This window comes from Balaenoptera acutorostrata, chromosome 13 (genome assembly GCF_949987535.1).
Source record: "Balaenoptera acutorostrata chromosome 13, mBalAcu1.1, whole genome shotgun sequence".
Classification (NCBI taxonomy): domain Eukaryota; kingdom Metazoa; phylum Chordata; class Mammalia; order Artiodactyla; family Balaenopteridae; genus Balaenoptera; species Balaenoptera acutorostrata.
In genome coordinates, this window is record NC_080076.1 from 93,269,712 (window position 1) to 93,287,933 (window position 18,222).

Sequence of the window (18,222 nt, forward strand, 5' to 3'; positions counted from 1 at the left end):
CATCTCAAAAAATGCCCCCAAGGATCAAACTGTTTCCAAGTAACAACATAAAGCTCAAGAATATTTACAGGACTGCAAAAGCACCCAACGGACAAGCCAAGATTCTTAATGTCTGGCATCCCATCCTATATCACCAGGTGTGCAAAGAAGCAGAGAAACACAACACATAATAAGGAGAAGAATTTACCAACTGAAGACAAATCAGAGCTGACAGAGATGTAATAACGAGCAGAACAGCAATTAAAACTGTTATTAGGGGCTTCCCTGGTGGTGCAGTGGTTAAGAATCCGCCTGCCAATGCAGGGGACAAGGGTTCAAGCCCTGGTCCGGGAAGTTCCCACATGCCGTGGAGCAACGAAGCCCGTGCGCCACAACTACTAAGCCTGTGCTCAACTACGGAAGCCCGCGTGCCTAGAGCCCATGCTCCGCAACAAGAAAAGCCAACGCAATGAGAAGCCCACACACCGCAATGAAGAGTAGCCCCCGCTCGCCGCAACTAGAGAAAGCATGCACGCAGCAAGGAAGACACAACGCAGCCAAAAAAAATAAATAAATAAAATAAATTAATTAAAACAAAAAAAAAACAAAAAAAACTGTTATTAGAACAGTATCACATGTGTTAAAATAAACCAGAGGGAAGACTGAACATGTTAAGTAGACTCTAGAGATGTATAAGACCCAAACCAAGCTTCTAGAGATAAAAACTGTCAGTATGAAATGAAAAATATACTAGATGGGATTAATGGCTGATTAAACACTGCAGAAGATCAGTGAATTTAAAGACATAACAACAGAAATTATCCAAAAAGAAACACAAAGAAGAAAAAAAAGACTTTCAAAAAAGATCCATCTGTAATTCTATGCCCAGCAAAAATATCCTTCAAAAACGAAGGTGAAATAAAGGCTTTTTCAGATACCCAAAGGCAGAAAGCATTCGTTACCAACAGAGCCATGCTACGAGACACGTTAAGGCTGTCAGCAGCAGGTGAATGGATCAGATAAGACACAGATGAATGAAGGGTGCAGGAATGCTGACACCTGTTAGTGATGTACTCCACGTAGGCAAGGGCGTCCTCCACCCGCCGCTTCTTGGTGCACAGGATGATGCGGTTGAAGTTGGCGTAGACGACTGATGACCCCAGGCGCTTGAACTCAGCAATGAGCCTGCAGACCAAGTTCAGAATCAACGGTCAAGACACCAGAGAAGACCAGAAGACACTGTGAGAAAAAAGCTGATCGTCCTGAAGCAGAAAACATACTTAGAACCCAGAAGCAACAAAGAACAAAAGAGGTCTGCATCGCAAAACCCTACCGTAAACAAAACCAAAGACAAAGACTGAGGAAAAAGTGTGCAACTCACATCACAGAAAAATGGCTAATTTTTATCTAGAAAGAACTCATACAAATTAATGAGGGGAAAAAAACCCCAAATCTACAGAAAAATGGGCAAAGGATATGAAAAGGAAGTCCAATTTCATTCATAATAAGGATTGCATATTAAGGGTATACCAAGAGAGCATTTTATCCCATCTGGTTGGCAATAATACCCACCACGGCGGCGTGGCTTGGAGTGGGGACATGCATTCCCAATCATCGCTAATAGCACAATCAACTGTACGACCTTTACAGGGAGCTCTCTGACAATATTGATCAAATTGGTGTTCACCCATCTGGATTTATCTGATAATATCGATCAGACCTGCAACAGCGTTACTTCCTGGAGACTATCCTACAGACATGTTTGCGTGACCTCATCATGTACAAGGCCACTCCATGGTTGGTCACTGTGACAGCAAAAGTTGTGGGAGCAGCCTAAATGTCCATTAGCGTGTACGTCCACACACAGCTCTCTAAGATCTACTGCTAACGAAGGCAAGCAAGGTGCAGAACAGTAAGCACAGTGTACAATGACTTACGAAAAAGCAACAAAGACTATGCATCGCACAGCGTGTCTCTGGAAGCCGCGATGGCAGCTAAGCTCTTCCTGGGACCCATCTGATCGCTATGGTTCAAGTGGGCTCTTGATCCCAGAGGTGCTAACTGCCATCTTTCTGGTTTGGGGACTGAGGGATCAGCACAGCCCGGAGAAGGCCACGGGCGGCACTCACTGCAAGAAGAGCTTCTTCATCATGCTGTGCAGCGTGCGGTGCAGGGTGGGGTCGTGGAGCAGCGAGGATGGGGACCGGAGCCAGCGGTAGAAGTGCATCACCTGGTTGTCGGCATAGATGTTGCGGTACTGCGTGATCTCCTTCACCCAGCCCACCACCATGCTCTTCAGGATCCTGCAGGAGGGGTTCAGAAGGCGCCCCCCTCTGTTGCTGGCACCAGCTCTTCCCTGTTCTGCTATCACCTGTGCCCCCTCCCTTCTCACCGTTCAGATCCATTCCTCGGCCCTCCGTGACCCATCTGCACCCCTCAACACCACCACACTCAACACAACCTTTCAAGTTTTCCCTACGGCTGGTGCCAGGACAGAGCTGAGAAGACGGGGGTGCCCTTCAAGAAGGCACCTCACCTGCTGGGAGAACCAGGAGCAGACTCACCACAGAGACCTACAGGGCCCTCCTCCCTTGGGCCAGTCAGGGGCCTAACGATCTGCTTCGCCACGACTGCCCTGGTTGCGTCGCCCCAGGTGGCTCGAAGCCATCCCCTCCCCGAGGCGGCTCTGCTGCCGCCACCTCTCGGGACACAGCTGGCCGCTTCTCTGCCCAGCAGTCCTTGGCCCTGACCACACCACGTGCCTTCTGGCCCCCGGCCTGCAGCCCGCTACCTCCAGTTCTGCCCGCCTTCTGTGAGACGGCAACAGGAGTGGCGGTTGGAGAAAACAGTTCTTGAGTCGCAGGACTTGCTCCTGAGCACCAACCCCTCCCCTCAACTGCAGTACGACCGCAAGCACGGGGCCTCGGTTTCCTCATCTCTACAACGGGCCACAGTCATATCACCTGGTGGGCTGTGGAGAGCACATGTGCTCCCTGCCCGTGTCACCACTGCAACTCGCACCCCCTTCTGTGTGGCTTAACCCACTGTGCATCCCGCAGCAGATACTCGATAAACACCCGCACCCCAAGTGAACTGGCGATTTCCTGCAGGCACGCCTCTGGCCACAGGAAGGGGGCCAGAACGCAGCACCCGGAACTGTCAACCCATACCTGGAGGGCAGCAAAAGACCCATGAGCAGAGGAAGGAGCCTGGCCCTATGCTGGTTTCTGGAAAGGCGGAGGGAAGCCCCAGTGACACTGTCTTAGCTCTTAGTTTCCGAAACAAGGACAGAAGATAAAAGGATTTCTACTGCTCCTTCTAGAACCCAAACTGTTGCTTGGCCTTTGGAGAGGAGAGGGCACAAGAAGAACAAAAGGTCAGGTGATGTTCTCAGGGTCGCAAGCCCCTGGGTACCTGAAGGTGCTGGAGCAGAGGGCCGTCTCGTCGTAGCTGGCGGGAGCGCTGGCAGCCTGATTGCCCGTGATCATGTCCTCCAGGGAGGCCTGCTGGATCACATCGAAGCTGATGCCCATGCTGTCGGCGCCCTCCATGTCATTGACGTGGTGAGACTGCAGGATGGTGTTGACAGCCAGGTTCTGAATGTCCAGCTCCACGCACACTGCACACAGACACCACCGCTTGTGCACTGACCCCTCCTGGGTGCGGGGCCCGACCCCAGCAAGCACTATCTCAGAAAAATCCCTGCTGCTGCTGCTGGGGGCGGCCAACTGCAGAGCACACACCCGCAGAGCCCTGCAGGCTCGGCTCCCAGGCTCCCGGCCCAACAAGGCTGTGCGTTCCCACCAGCACAGAACAGCAACAAGTGGCAGGGACAGCAGCCCAGGCCCCCGAGTGCCTCACCCACCCACCTGTGGAGTAACAGCCTGAACTGTTGATCTCCACAGGGGCTTGGTCATCGAACTCCATGACGAGGCGGTTGTCGTCAGCCTCCTTCCCGCCCAGGTCAGGGCGTGACGTGGAAGACAGCCACAGCAGGTGGTTGTGGCGCTGGAGACGGCGGGCAAAGAAGAGGTCGGAGCCAAAGGTAGAGATGTCCTCTGGCAGATTCCCAACGGGGACGTGGAAGTACCTGCAGGGGCACAGGGTCAGCCAGCCCCAGGAGGGGACAACGACCGGGGAGGCGGGGAAGGCCGACTTGCCACCAGAGACCCGTGAGGCCAGCGACAATCAAGATGGCCAGGGACACCCCTCCACTCGGCTCACCTGCTCATCTCGAAGGCCTGTGACAGGCAAGTGTCCAGGTTGAGGTAGTGCCGGATCATGCGCCGGGCTCCGTGGCGCTGCCAATCCAGGACCCCGTAGCTGACCTTGTCAGCCACACGGACAGGCACGACCGGGAATTCCTCCAAGACGGGAACTTCGCCAGCCAGCCTCTGCAGCTCCCAGTTGGACTGAACGGCAATGAGTGTGGGCCCACGGCGCTCCTCCTGGGCGCGGGGAAGGAAACGGCTAGGTGGGCCTAGCCCGGGGGAGGGAGGGAGGGAAGGAGGGAAGGAGGGAGGGCGCTCCCACGGCGTGGGAACCCGACGGCACGCACTTTGTAGGCCAGCAGGAAGCGCTGGATGGCTCTGCAGATGACCTTCATGTCTGTTTCAGCCCGAACTTCAAAAGTGTGTTTGCTGGGGGGCAGGAGCTCGGGGCCCACTTTCTCCAGCAGGAGGCTGTGCTCGGCTGAGTACAGGGCACTGAGGCTGGGCATCTGGTTGCTTCGCACCTAGACAAACAAGGGCTGGGTCGGCGCCTCTCCCCACAGGGAAGGAGGTGGGCAGCCCTGAGTGGACACGGGTGGCCGGGCTACCTCTGCGGACCCACTTCTAATTCCTGGGCAAAGGCTTTTGGAAACAAGGCAGCAGTGGGGGCAGGGGTGCGAGAGTTTCGTGCCCAGGGATATGCTCCTCCCCCAGCGAGGCTCGCCCACAGCCTGGCCCGGAACTCACGGTATCCAACACAAACACAGACGCCTTGCGCTGTGCGGGCACGAAGATGCCGAAGAGAGCTTTGTGGCCCTGTGTGTGGTGATACAGGTAGATGTGGCGGATGCTCCCTGCAGGAGGACATGGCCTGTCACCCTGCGATGAGCAGGAGGCGGGCCAAGCAAGGGCGGCTGGCACATGCCATACCTGGTTCCAGGTAGCTGAACTGGGCCAGAGAGCGCATCTCCAGGTGCTCAAGAGCGAAGGTTTCTGCTTCCCAGCCTGAGTGATGCCTCACCAACTGTTTATTGACCACACACACACAGCCCAGCTGCACCAGGGCCCGAAACAATAACGGAACCTGGAAGTGGGGCAGACAGGGTGGTGTGAGCGCTGATGGGGAAGGACACTGGCCCCTGGTCATCTTCGGCAGACATGCTGCTGAAATTGACTGTGTCCGTGGAGTCCACAGCCGATGCTGCTAGCCTGTCCATGCCTCTGTGGGGTTTGTTTCCCTCTATTCCGTCCGGATAGATCCTTGCACAGTGCAGCTGGGAAAACAGTTACCTGAGTCTCGTACACGCCCTCGATGTCTGGTGCTGCCAGCTCAGTGTTGATCTCGTTGATGTGCTCTTGGTACATGTCCTCTGGCACCGAGTACTCATAGAGATTGTAGACCACGTTGGAGCGAGGAAGGACCCGATTCACCTGGTGACACAATATGGCGATGACCTCACTCCACAACTAAGTGGTGATGTGTGCTACAATGCACAGGCAAACACATGTGCACACACTCTTACAGACATGCATCGTTTAAACAGGCCTAGAACCTCTGGGGCCCACAACCATGGAGTAAACCCCTACAGCCCATCCCTCCCAATGAGTAAAACGAAAAGGTCTGGGCATGACTTCAAGAAGCTGCCTGAGGCTTCTAAAAAGCAGACAAGCTCCCAGACTGTGAGGGGCAGGTGTTCCCGCTTTATTTTCCTCTTTTCTCTCCTGGGTTTAACCTTAAGGGTGCAGGAAGCAAAAACCGCGAGAGAAGCCATGTTTTCCTGGACAGAAGACTAGGAAAGGAGCTGCAGCCAGAGTGTGGGAATCCTGGCGAGGAGGGAGCAGGAGAGGGGTGCCCAAGGGGAAAGATATCCTACAAGGAAGGATGTTCTCCTGCAAACTTACATCATATCACATCCAAGAAAGCTATGGAATTCCAGACCATCTGTTCTCTGCTGACCAGCACCCTCCCTGTCCTCTTTCTAGATCCACATTCTGCTGAATCTTCTGGTTGGAATCGAGTTTCACCTTCTCCAGAAGCCTCCTGTCTAGTTGCCAGTTACCAATACTCAAATCTCATCTCCTCAACTAGACATCAACCTGTTAATCGGTTCCTAGCACCCAACCAAGAAACATGCTCATTTGCTCAGTGAATGAGCTCTGGGTGGAGCTAACTGGGAGCTCGGCCTCTGAAGACACCACAGCTGAGAGGAGGACCACCGGCTGTAGGATTCCATGTATGTGAAACGTCCACAAGAGGCTAATCTAGAGGTAGAATGTGGACCCGTGCTTACTGAGGGCTGGGAGAGGGGAGAGACTGCTAAGGAGCCCGGGGTTTCTTTGGGGGTGGTGAAAACGTACTAAGATTGACTGTGGCGATGGCTGCATAACTCTGTGAATACCCTAAAAGCCAATGACTCGTACACTTTAGCTGCGTGACCTGTATGGCCTACGAATTAGGCCCCAGTGAAGCTGTTGACAGCCGAAGAGCCGGTGGAGACGGAGCCTGCAGCCTCTGACTGACGGCCCCCGGGCCTTTCCCTGCCACGTGGGCGTCAGATGCAAGAGGGCGGCGCAGCAAGGACAGACACCCACAGCTTCCGTCGCTGAGCATTCACCTGGCGCTTCACAGCATCGTTTCCATCAGTTTTTACAGCATCCCAGGAAGGTTCTCAGGGACGGAGGCTCCAGAACACCTCGCTCAAGGCCACAAAGCCCACTAGGCCTTTACGTGGCCTCCTCCACAGTGGAGACACCCTCAGAGGCTGAGCAGACAGCTGACCTCAGTGATCAGCAACACAGCTGCCCCCCGTACCTTCCGATAGGAAGGGCCCTCCTCCGCTTTGGCCACCCGCTGGTTCACGTAGAATATCCGGGGAATATTCAGCTTGATGCAATACAGGTCACTGCTGATGACAGCCCACAGCCTGAACAAGCCAGCCTGGCTGGTCTCGCTGATCTGAAAGGAAACATAGGTCGCACAACAGTGCGTGTCTCACCGTGTCACAGAAGGCACTCAATGCCTGTGGACAGGCCATCTCCCAGGTGGCCTCCAGCACCAGGCCCCATCACAGAGGCACAAAGGTAAAGCCTTGCCCTTCCTGCTCCATTCCAGACCAGGTCCCCAGGATCGTGAGCCGTCCAGATACCCCTTCCTTCCCATAAGCCGTGCTCCTGCCCTCAGGGGTGTCCCACCCTCCCACTGATAGCTGTCCGCACTTGCACAATCTGCCACGGAAGGTCCAGAATGCTGCGAGCAGTTCTTCGAAAGAAGCCCCCCAGCCCTGTGGAGGGCCCCTCTCGGATGGTCCCAGGCCTCGGTGCACCTTCTGCCCCCTCCAGACGCCGCCTCTTCTTGTGAGCAAGGCGCTGTCGAGCTTGTAGCTGCCACTTCTTCTTGTGGAACTGGAGCCAGACCAGCCACTCTTCCTGGGATAGGTCAAGAGGAGGAGGCGGGAAATACAGCTGAGCACGAGTGAAACAGAAACACCCTTCCACAGCAACTAACCCTCGCAGCCCCCAAGCACTCTGTAACAACTGTGTACATCTTGTCCATCTGCTCAGGGGTCAAGCCCCAGTTCAGGGCCCAGACCCTGCAGGCAGACAGCTCGTCACAGGTCAGGCCTGACCAGCGTCCCTGCTCCCTCCCCCTGAGGATTCTTGCCTGGGTGGTTCCAAGCCCTGGAGGCTGCCCCAAGATCTCCTGCCAGGGCACCGTCAGCTCCAGGTCCTGCGACTCCTCCTGGCTCTCCCAGCGGCTACGCCTCCTCTTGGTGGCAATGGGCACTGCCGAGCGGAGCGGCTTCACAAGGCCAAAGTCCTCCATGTCGGGGGCACCGAGGCTCTGGGCACCTTCTGAAGCTTGTGCCACGCCCACCTGCAAAGATCCAAAGGAGCCTTAGAACAGCTCTCTCTAGAAATCCACCATAAGTGCACCTCTGAATAAGGTAAAATACTTGTATGCAAACATATTCATTTACAGACTAATCTATTTTTAAACTTTTAAGAGTGAAAAGGTCAGACAGAAAATGTCACTCAGGTACCACTATTATGAAGTGAATGTTTACATTTTTCTGTGCTTGCTCCAGAACTCTCTCCTCTTCATAATAAAATACTGCAAAGAATAGGTCAAGGCCCCCTGTTTCTCCCCCCCAGCCAAGCGCAGTGCCTACCACTCCCCACACATTTTGAACTTTTATTCCGTACCTATAAACCCATTTACCGTTACTTTAAGCTGCAGTTTTATATGAACAGAGACACACGGTACACATCCTACTGCAACTTGTTTTACTCAATAACATATTTTTGAAATTGATCCCTATTGATACATGTAGACACTGTCCATTCATTCTAACTGTAGGATATTCCATTATGCAAATAAATCAGCTTACCTATCCATGACATTCTAAAATGAAGAATGGTTAATTTCTACTCTTTCAGAACTAGAAACTGGGTTTGTCAACAACCATCCTTCCACATGCTGCCTGAAGACCTTGTGTTCACACTCCCACCAGAAATACAGATAAGCTATTTCCCCACGTGCGCTAATAGTTGGTGTCACCATACTCATTTTTTGGTGTGACGTGGTATCTAAATATTTCATTTTTCATTTACCTGACAGTGGGGTTGACCCTGGGGCAGTCAGTCTTCTAAAATGGCCCTGATGACCCCACCTCCAGCTGTTGATGCCCCTGTATGACTCCCTCCTGAGTGTGGGCTGGACCCAGTGACCCGCCTCTAGTGAACAGATTACAACGAAAGTGACAGGATGTCATTCTGAGATTAGATTATAAAATACAGTGACCTCTGAACTGCTGGCACTCTCTCTGGCTCTTATCCAGTGCTTGCTCTGAAGTCAGCTGCCAGGCTGTGAGCTGCCCTCTGGAGAGGTCCACGGAGCAAGGAAATGAGGACGGCTCCACTAGTGAATCCTACCACCAGCTACCAGAGTGAAGCACCTCCTTCCCCAGTTGCTGGGGAAGCCTTCAGATGAGACCACAGTCCCGATGACACCTGAGTGCAGTCTGTGGGAGACCCTGAGCCAGGGGACCTTGATAAGCTGTCCCCAGATTCCAGAACCACAGGCCACAGAAGTGCAAGATAATAACACACCTGTGGGACTTCCCTGGTGGCACAGTGGTTAAGAATCCACCTGCCAATGCAGAGGACATGGGTTCAATTCCTAGTCCAGGAAGATCACACATGCTGCAGGGCAACTAAGCCCGTGCGTCACAACTACTGAGCCTGAGCTCTAGAGCCCGCGAGCCACAACTACTGAGCCTGCGTGCTTTAGAGCCGGCGCACTGCAACCACTACTGAAACCCACGCGCTCTGGGGCCTGCGTGCCGCAACAAGAGAAGCCACTGCAATGAGAAGCCTGCACACTGCAACGAAGAGTAGCCCTCACTCGATGCGACTAGAAAAAGCCCGTACGCAGCAACGAAGACCCGGCGCAGCCAAAAAAAAAAAAAACAACAAAAAACAAAAACACCTGTGTTATTTAAGCTGCTAGGTTCTCGGATTACTTGCTACATAGCAACAGAAAAATAATATACATGCTTATGGACCATTTCTAACTTCCGTACATTCCGATTATCTTCTTTCAATTATGACTTGTCTATGGTGACTTCTGTGCTATAAAAGTGTCTGTTTTTTTTACTTTTTATTATAAAAATTACAAAAGTAATGAATACCCATGTTCTTATAACTCAGATTCAATAAATACCAACGTTCTGCCATTCTTGTTTCAGACTACAGAAAATTTACATTTTAATTAATTGAATTTATCTGTCTTTCCCTTTGTGATCTGTTTTTTATGCATGCCTTAAGAAGCTCTTTCTACCTCAGCATCATAAAGATAGCCTCCTGTGTTTTTTTCTAAACAGTTGTTTTCTTTTGCAATTTAGATCTGTATTTGGAATTTGTTTTCATACTCAGCGTGAGATAGCTACTTACCTCTTGAAATATGAAAAAACATTTCCCCCAGTATCATTTATTGAATAAGCACTCCGTTCTCCTTAATAATGTATAACGCTACCTCTGTGATAGACCAAGCTCCCATATGTATTTGGATCTGTTTCTAGGGTCCCTGTTAGTGCTACTGCTGTATGGTCTTGCCTTAATAAGACTTTCTTGTGTGTCTTGTTACATACTAAGACAAGCTTCCTCTTGTTAATCTTCAAAATTGTTTTTGTTTTTCTTATATTTGTTCTTCATATGATGAATTTTAGGATTAGACTTTCAAGTTCCATCAAAAAACTTTTTGCAGGACTTCCCTGGTGGTCCAGTGGTTAAGAATCCACCTTCCACTGCAGGGGGCGCAGGTTCAATACCTGGTTGGGGAATTAAGATCCTGCATACCGGCCTTCCCTGGTGGCACAGCGGTTAAGGATCCGCCTGCCAATGCAGGGGACACGGGTTTGAGCCCTGGTCTGGGAAGATCCCACATGCCACGGAGCAACTAAGCCCATGTGCCACAACTACTGAGCCTGCGCTCTAGAGTCCGAGAGCCACAACTACTGAGCCCACATGCCACAACTACTGAAGACCGCACGCCTAGAGCCCATGTTCTGCAACAAGAGAAGCCACTGCAATGAGAAGCCCACACACTGCAATGAAGAGTAGCCCCCGCTCACTGCAACTAAAGCCTGTGCACAGCAACAAAGACCCAACACAGCCAAAAATAAACAAAAATTTTAAAAAATCCTAATTGTTTCTAGTATAAGATAAAGCTACAGATTTTTATATATCAGCTTTGTATCTAATGATCTTGCTGAAATGTCTTATTAGTTAAAACAATTCCTGGGTTTCCTTACATTTTCTGTGTTAACAATTATATCACCTGCAAATGATGAGTTTTATGCCTTTCTATCCTTAAAATTTAACTTCTTTTCCTTGTTGAATTATGCTGGCCAGGACTTCCAAACAATTTTGAATAGAAGTGATGGTAACAGGCATCCGTTTCCTGTTCCTCAACTTTAATGATTCTAACGTACCATTAAATACGATGTGTGCTGTTTAGTTTCGACAGAGACTTTATCAGAGAACCATCTCATCTTTTATGATTTTGCCTGCTCAAAGTTTTATCAGGAACAGACATTACAGTTTATCAAATGTTCTTTCTTGCCTCTATTGGAAATGATCCCATAAGTCTTCTCTTTTGATGATGATGAACAGATTTTTCCTAAAATTAACTGACTTAGCAGATTTCTAAAGTTAACACCTGCCATTCCTTGCATAAGCCCTACTTGTACACAATGTTACTGTTTTATACAATGCAAAATTTAGTTTGTTACTATTTTTGTACCTGTCGTTTGTAACTGCCAATGGCCTATAACACTCCTTCCTTTTCCTGGCCTGTCAGTTTGTTACCAAGGTAACAAGTGTTATCAAGATTACCAAATGAGCTAAGGACCCTCTTTTTTTATTCTCTGGAATAATTTGTTTAAAAAGTTCGGTAAAATCCCTCTGAGAAACCATTTGGGTCCAGTGTTTGTTTCTTTCTAATTATGATTCATTTTTTTTTTTTTTTTTAATCTGTAACTTTATTTATTTATTTATTTATTTATTTATTGCTGTGTTGGGTCTTCGTTTATGTGCAAGGGCTTTCTCCAGTTGTGGCAAGCGGGGGCCACTCTTCATCGCGGTGCACAGGCCTCTCACTATCGCGGCCTCTCTTGTTGCGGAGCACAGGCTCCAGATGCGCAGGCTCAGTAATTGTGGCTCACGGGCCTAGTTGCTCCGTGGCATGTGGGATCTTCCCAGACCAGGGCTCGAACCCGTGTCCCCTGCATTGGCAGGCAGATTCTCAACCACTGCGCCACCAGGGAAGCCCCTATGATTCATTTTTTAATGGTTAAAGTTCTATTCAGTTTTTCTATTTTTTTCTTAGGTTAATTTGAATAATTCTTCTAGGATACTATCCATTCCATCTAAGTTTTCCAATTGTTTAGGAAAGGTAACTACTTATTTATTTATTTTCAGGCTTTATTATATCTGCAATGATAATCTGTTTTCATTAAAACAAAACCTGAAATACCTATCTTGACAAAGATTCATCTATTTCATAAGTCTTTCCAAAGATCAAGGTTTCGGTTTTACTGTTTGTTCATTCATTGCTGCTCTTGCCTTTATAACTTCTTTCTTTCTACTTTCTTGGTTTACTCTACTGTTTTCGAATTTTTCAGCTACAAGCTTACTTAATTTTCTACTGGTTTTTCTCTTCTATTATATGCATTTAAATAGATTATGTGTTATTTGTAGTCCTCTTTAGCTGCATACTACAAATTTTGATAGTATTTTCATTCAGTAAGTATTTCTAATTTCCATTGTAACTTCTTTGATCCATGAGTTACTTATAACTGTATTTCTTTTTAGTTTCCAAACAATATGGTCTGTATATAAATTATTTGGAATCTGTTGCAATGCACTTTGCAGCATACAGACAGTCTTATTTTAGGTGTTCTTGAAAAGAATGTGTATTCTTTAATTACTGGGTGCAAGGTTCTATTTGTTAACTAAATCTAGTTAGCTACTAAATCTAGTTAGCAATTGTGTCATTCCAACCATGCACATTTTTACTAGTTTTTGGTCTGCTCGATCTATCGATTGAGAGAGATGTGTTAAAATCCCAAACTCATTAGATGTCAATTTCTTCTAGTTAGGTAATTTTTACATTATTTAATTTGAAACTAAACTATTAGAATTGTTATATATTTCTAGTGAATTGTGACTTTCAGTATTATTTAATACCATCCTTATCCCTACTAATACTTTTTGGCCTAAATATTTTTTGTCTGACATTAATATAGCTACATCAGCTTTGTTTTGGTTAATATTTACCTGATATATATGTTTTTTCATCCTTTTAATCATTTTGAGCCCTTTTAAGTATAGCTCTTATAAATAAGATAAAGTTAGACTGTAAAAATTCAATCTGAGAATCTGGTTTTTAGCAGGTGAGTTTGTATACTGCTCTGGTTTAAAGCTCACTTTTCATTTTCAGCACCTCAGAATTTTCTTCTTGCTCTTCTGATTTTAGCTATGCTTTTCATTACACTGTCTTCAGTATTTTTTAGAGTTTCTAACAGATTTTTTTTTTTTTTTACAGTTTAGACAACTGAGGTCTCAAGGTATAGTGATGCATTCCAAGTTACTGAGTCTAATTAGTACACCCTCCATTTACACGTAAGAGTTCTTCACCCTAAACTGATGATTCACAACGTTTCTTATCTCAAAAGAAGAACATTGGGAGGAATTAAAGGATAAAGTATCAATGTGTACATTTTTGGAAAGAAAAAAAAACATTGTAAATGCTTGAATGGAAGGAAGCATCCAAAATTATGGACAGCAGTGTGGAGACTTTGGTGCCCTGTGTGCCCATGGGACACTGCCCAGCACCAACTGTCACAGCCTCTGTTGCCCTGGGCCAGGCCCCATTACCTGTCTCTTGCCCTCAAGGATGAAGAGCTCACTGATCTTCTTCTGCTTGTAGACATCATTCTTCTCCAGCAGTTTTTTGTGCAGCCAGTCAGGGTGCTTGACACGTGGTACTGGGTTCTTCACCTACATGAAGGAGACATCGATCACCTGTCTGAGGCTGTTAGTCTGGGCCAGGCCCAGGTTTCTGCGGCCTTCAGGTCACACTGGGCCTGCTGCACCAGTTCCCAAGCTCACCTGCTGCAGAGCCGCGGGGATCGTGATGATCTTCTGGATGGCGCTGCCCAGCCGCTCGATGTAGTAGTCCCAGTCCAGAACCTGAGCGTGCAGGAAGCCAGCGACAACCGGGCGTATGAGAGACAAGCAGCAGCAGCAGCATGCTTCGCGTGTCTTATTTAAGCCTCTTAGAAATTCTAAGATAAAAGGTCCCATTTCGCAGAGGAGGAAACTGAAGTGGAGACTGTACTCGACTCTCCCAGGATCAGAGCTAGGAGGGGGCCGAGCCAGCACTAGAACCCTGTGCCAGACCCCAAGCCTTAGTCCGTCCAAGAGCACAGTTAAAAGGGCCTCCCCAGCATTTAGCTTCTCCAGTTTTGCCCTAAAATGTAACTATTTCCTCATTCATTACATAACAGAAAGGAGGAAATCAAGAGTGAAGTCTCCAGACAAAAAGGAGACCTGAGTCAGGGATACTCTGCCCTGTCTAGTTTTCCTCCTAAACTTCTGAGAGTAGGAAAAAACCAGCACTCACTGTCCGAATATCAAAGTCTTGAAGGGAAGAACTCTTAAGCCATTTCCGGAGAAAGTGCTTCCTCACCGTGGGCTCTGCCTGGAAAATGGCGAGTGGAATGGCCCTGGGCGAGAAGAGACACAAAACTCACCAGTGTGAAAATCTCCCTAAACCCGGTCATAGCACTTATCAAGGACATACATATTCTACATGGAAATAAGTTATTATGACCTACTTTGTAACCTCTGTTTTTATTTATTGTAGTTATTTGTATAAACTATCCCTATACCTGATGTTTATCATACTTAATAACTAAACAATACTTCATCATATTAAAATACCACGGTTTAATGTACAATCCCCTACCATTGGCCATCTGGTCTGTGTTTGGCCACTGTTAACAGAGCTATTTATAAGTGTCCTTATATAAATTATACATTCATGTGCATGTATGTAATTAAACACTTAAAAAACTGTTATTCATTGGGTAAAATATTAGAGAGCCCACCTGCTCACCTGAAAATGAAGCCAGTTTTCACATCACTAGCAAAGCAATAGGGCAACTGTCACTACCCCTCTTTCTTTCATTGGAGGAAGTATTTGTTATTGTGAAATATCGTGAAGAAACTTAGAAAGAATACAACAGACACCTGTGCACCCACCACCTAGTCCTATCAAACTGGCCCTGCCATTTTTATTTCATGGATGAAAAAATAAAGATGACGATGAAGTCCCCATTGTAGCTCTCCTGACCCTCCTCATATAGAAATAAACACAATATTATTCTTGGTGTTTATCAATCCCATGCATGCTTTATAGAACTATTTTGTGTACCCATAAAAAAATAAGAGTACTTTCTATGTGTGTAAACTTAAACAGGTGGAAGTACACTGTATGTGTCACCCTGCAGTCTGCTTTTCTTGCTCTATCAGTGATGTAACATGTAGCTGTGATTCAATCATCCCAACTCGAAAAGTGCAGCATCAGTCTCCTCGGGGGTGTGAGTGATCTGGAGTCCTGTCCTAAACCTGAAATGGACCTTGTGATGGGGCCCATCGTAGCAGACCCTCCAAGACATCCCCACTCCCCTATGCCTGACTGAGAGGGTGCTCTCAGTCTGGTCCCCCAAGAACCCAGATTCTCTGGGCTCCAGGTGGACGGGCTCACCACGCCCTCTCAGGGGTCCCACCAGGGCCCCAGAAAGCCTTCCTGTCATCTGATCTGCAGGGGGTCCGAGGCCCAGTTCCTCCCTCTTCTAAATCCTGACTATCCCTGCACTGTTTTTTGTTTTAAATATTTATTTATTTTTGGCTGCATCAGGTCTTAGTTGCGGCACAGGGGATCTTTTGTTGTGGCGCGCAGGCTCTACAGCGCACGGGCTCAGTAGCCCCACGGCATGTGGGATCTTAGTTCCTCGACCAGGGATCGAACCCGCGTCCCCTGCAATGGAAGGCAGATTCTTAACCACTGGACCACCAGGGAAGTCCCTCCCTGTACTGTTTAAGGAAGCTCATCTCTCTATGGAAGGACAGAGGTTCCACAACAGATGCAGGTTTTCAATGTGAGCATATGAGACCCTTAAGGAATTCCTTCCTTAATACTGGAAACCCTTACCTCTCTGTGACCGGAGACCCCTCAGGCTTCCGGGAGATGATGTAGCGGCAGCTCAGCCCTGCATCCTTCACCATCTGATCTCCCAGAAACTCAGCCAGGCGCTTGGCTGTGCTGATGGACGTAGACTTCTGCTCCCCATAATCTTCCAGCTTCCGAGACATGGAACGGTTCTCAGAGATCAGCTCGAACAGCTCAGAATCAGGCATGTTAGCTGCCTGGAGAATGAGGCAATGGGCAAAATGTCATGCAGAAGGAAGGGAGCACCACCGAAAGGCTACCCGAGACTTTCCTCCAGGTGAGAGTCTGCGTTTCTCTAGCCTGACGAGCTGAAGGCAGCAGTGTAATAGGGCTGTCTCATACCAGCGTACAGCAACACTTACACCACACACAAAACCGTACCTTCTGTTTTATTAAACTGTGCAGAAAAACATCAAGAGACGTTTATTGAGCTATTAGCACGAAGACTGCAGAAAAAGAGAAAAGACAGAGAATTGATTTTTCTCCTAAAAGGAAAAGAAAGATGGGGAAAGGAGGAACCAGGAGCGAGAAGAGGCACGGGCCAGCTGGACAGCAGCTGGACCAACTGAGGAGCCAGCAGCTTTCTTCAGCGATGAGGAGTCCAAGGGGCCTATCTGAGGACCAACAGCTTACAACTCGTTCATTATCATGCTATTTGTTTCCTTCACAGAATTCTGTCACTGGATATAGAAGTTAAGGGGGGATTCTGAGAGGCCTTGGAACTAAGGAAGTCGTGGGATTCCATCAGAATTATTAGCCTAGAGTTCACCTGTCACCTTGCTCACCAGGACCCTCTCTGACTGCAGGACCCTCAGAGCCAGGTGAGGAGGGTGGCCTTACCTTGCTGTACAGCACGTCCAGCCAGTAATCAGCCACCTTGGCAACAGAGCCATACACCTCCTCTAGGGTGCTGCCCTTAAGGAAGGCCTCAAATACTGAGGACTGGAAGATTTTAATCAGCTGCAGCTCCCCACGGCGTTTGACCTCGAAGCCCTTGAGCTCAGCCAGGGAACCATCCTCGTTGAACACGGCGTACCTAGAAACACAGGCAAGCATGGCAGAGGAGGAGAGCCTGGGATGCTGGCTGCTTCTCCTCGCCCTCTGCCTTCCTCCTTCTCTTTCTTACCCTCCCCTCTAGCATCCAGCAAGCAGCAAACATCTCTTCATCCTGAGGTTTATGCTTCTCCAAACTAAACATGACTTAAGGGCCTGCCATCTGTAGAACCAGAATATAACAGGCGGAGAACACAGTTGGTAGCATCCGTGTCGATAACATCTTTCCAAATTGAATCAAAAAGGCCAAAAAACCAGAACTGGGGTCTGTTCCCATCCTGGCTCCTGGTCCATTTCCTAGAGGAGTTGTTAAACGTAATCTATCCATTCCCTTTCCTAAGCATAAAGTCTGTGGGATTCCTACCTCTTCTTCAGTTTCTTGCCTTCTTCCTTGGAGGCTGGAAGGATCATGGCAAGGTAGGGTCCGTCAACCTCAAAAAAGATGCTGTTCTCTGAGCGGGTGACATAGGTGAGTGAGGAAGGCTCAGCCAGCTCCTGGTACTGATCATTGGTGAAGCCTTCCTGCACAGCAAGAGTGAAGAGGGGGTCAGCCTCACCTGTAATCGTCCAAACCTGGAAACCACCAGCTGCCCTCCAAGGGGTGGACGGATCAGCCAAGCTGGGGCTCTTCCATACAATGGACACCACTTGGCAAGAGAAACGGATCAAGTTCTGACACATGTCCAACATGGATAAAATGAAGTGCATCCTGCTTGGTCCAGAAAGTTACACGCATGTTTCCATTCATAGGACATGCTGGAAAAGGCAAAACTATCACACAAAGGACATGCTGGGGAGCCAGGTTTGGGTGTAAGGAGAAGGGCTGACAACAAAGGGGCAGCACCCAGGAACCTTTGGGGTAGTGGGCTATTCTGTGTTGCTCTGTGGTGGTGGACACACACCTCTATGTGTGAATCAAAACCCACAGAACCGCACCCTGTAAAAAGTGAATTTTACTGTAAGCAAATTAAGAAACATTCAACTGGGATCTAGGATGACCCCAAGAGAGCCTGCAGACTGGGACAAACGAGCTTAACTTCATTATCACTGCATGACAGGACCCTGCCAGAGGGCTGGCTTAAGAAATTTTGGCAAACCTTGTGTTGCCAGGGTGGTGTAAGACTAAAGACAAAACACTCGACTGCAGCTGGTGAGCTTACTGCTCACAGACACATGGCAGGC

General features: G+C 48.5%; 1 protein-coding gene across 1 annotated transcript in view; it reads right to left on the minus strand.

Moving 5' to 3' along the window:
- POLE (DNA polymerase epsilon, catalytic subunit) overlaps window positions 1-18,222 on the minus strand; it is a 55,266-nt gene that overhangs the window by 10,864 nt on the left and 26,180 nt on the right. The window contains exons 24-41 of the mRNA XM_057526248.1: window positions 17,405-17,562; window positions 16,828-17,023; window positions 15,970-16,184; window positions 14,377-14,479; window positions 13,863-13,943; window positions 13,629-13,751; window positions 7,852-8,064; window positions 7,407-7,616; window positions 7,003-7,146; window positions 5,481-5,621; window positions 5,121-5,274; window positions 4,938-5,044; window positions 4,538-4,714; window positions 4,204-4,427; window positions 3,849-4,069; window positions 3,394-3,598; window positions 2,109-2,282; window positions 1,039-1,164 (exon numbers count right to left, since the gene is read on the minus strand). Coding sequence (XP_057382231.1) covers window positions 1,039-1,164; window positions 2,109-2,282; window positions 3,394-3,598; window positions 3,849-4,069; window positions 4,204-4,427; window positions 4,538-4,714; window positions 4,938-5,044; window positions 5,121-5,274; window positions 5,481-5,621; window positions 7,003-7,146; window positions 7,407-7,616; window positions 7,852-8,064; window positions 13,629-13,751; window positions 13,863-13,943; window positions 14,377-14,479; window positions 15,970-16,184; window positions 16,828-17,023; window positions 17,405-17,562 — 2,972 coding nt within the window. The remainder of the gene's footprint in view (window positions 1-1,038; window positions 1,165-2,108; window positions 2,283-3,393; window positions 3,599-3,848; window positions 4,070-4,203; window positions 4,428-4,537; window positions 4,715-4,937; window positions 5,045-5,120; window positions 5,275-5,480; window positions 5,622-7,002; window positions 7,147-7,406; window positions 7,617-7,851; window positions 8,065-13,628; window positions 13,752-13,862; window positions 13,944-14,376; window positions 14,480-15,969; window positions 16,185-16,827; window positions 17,024-17,404; window positions 17,563-18,222) is intronic.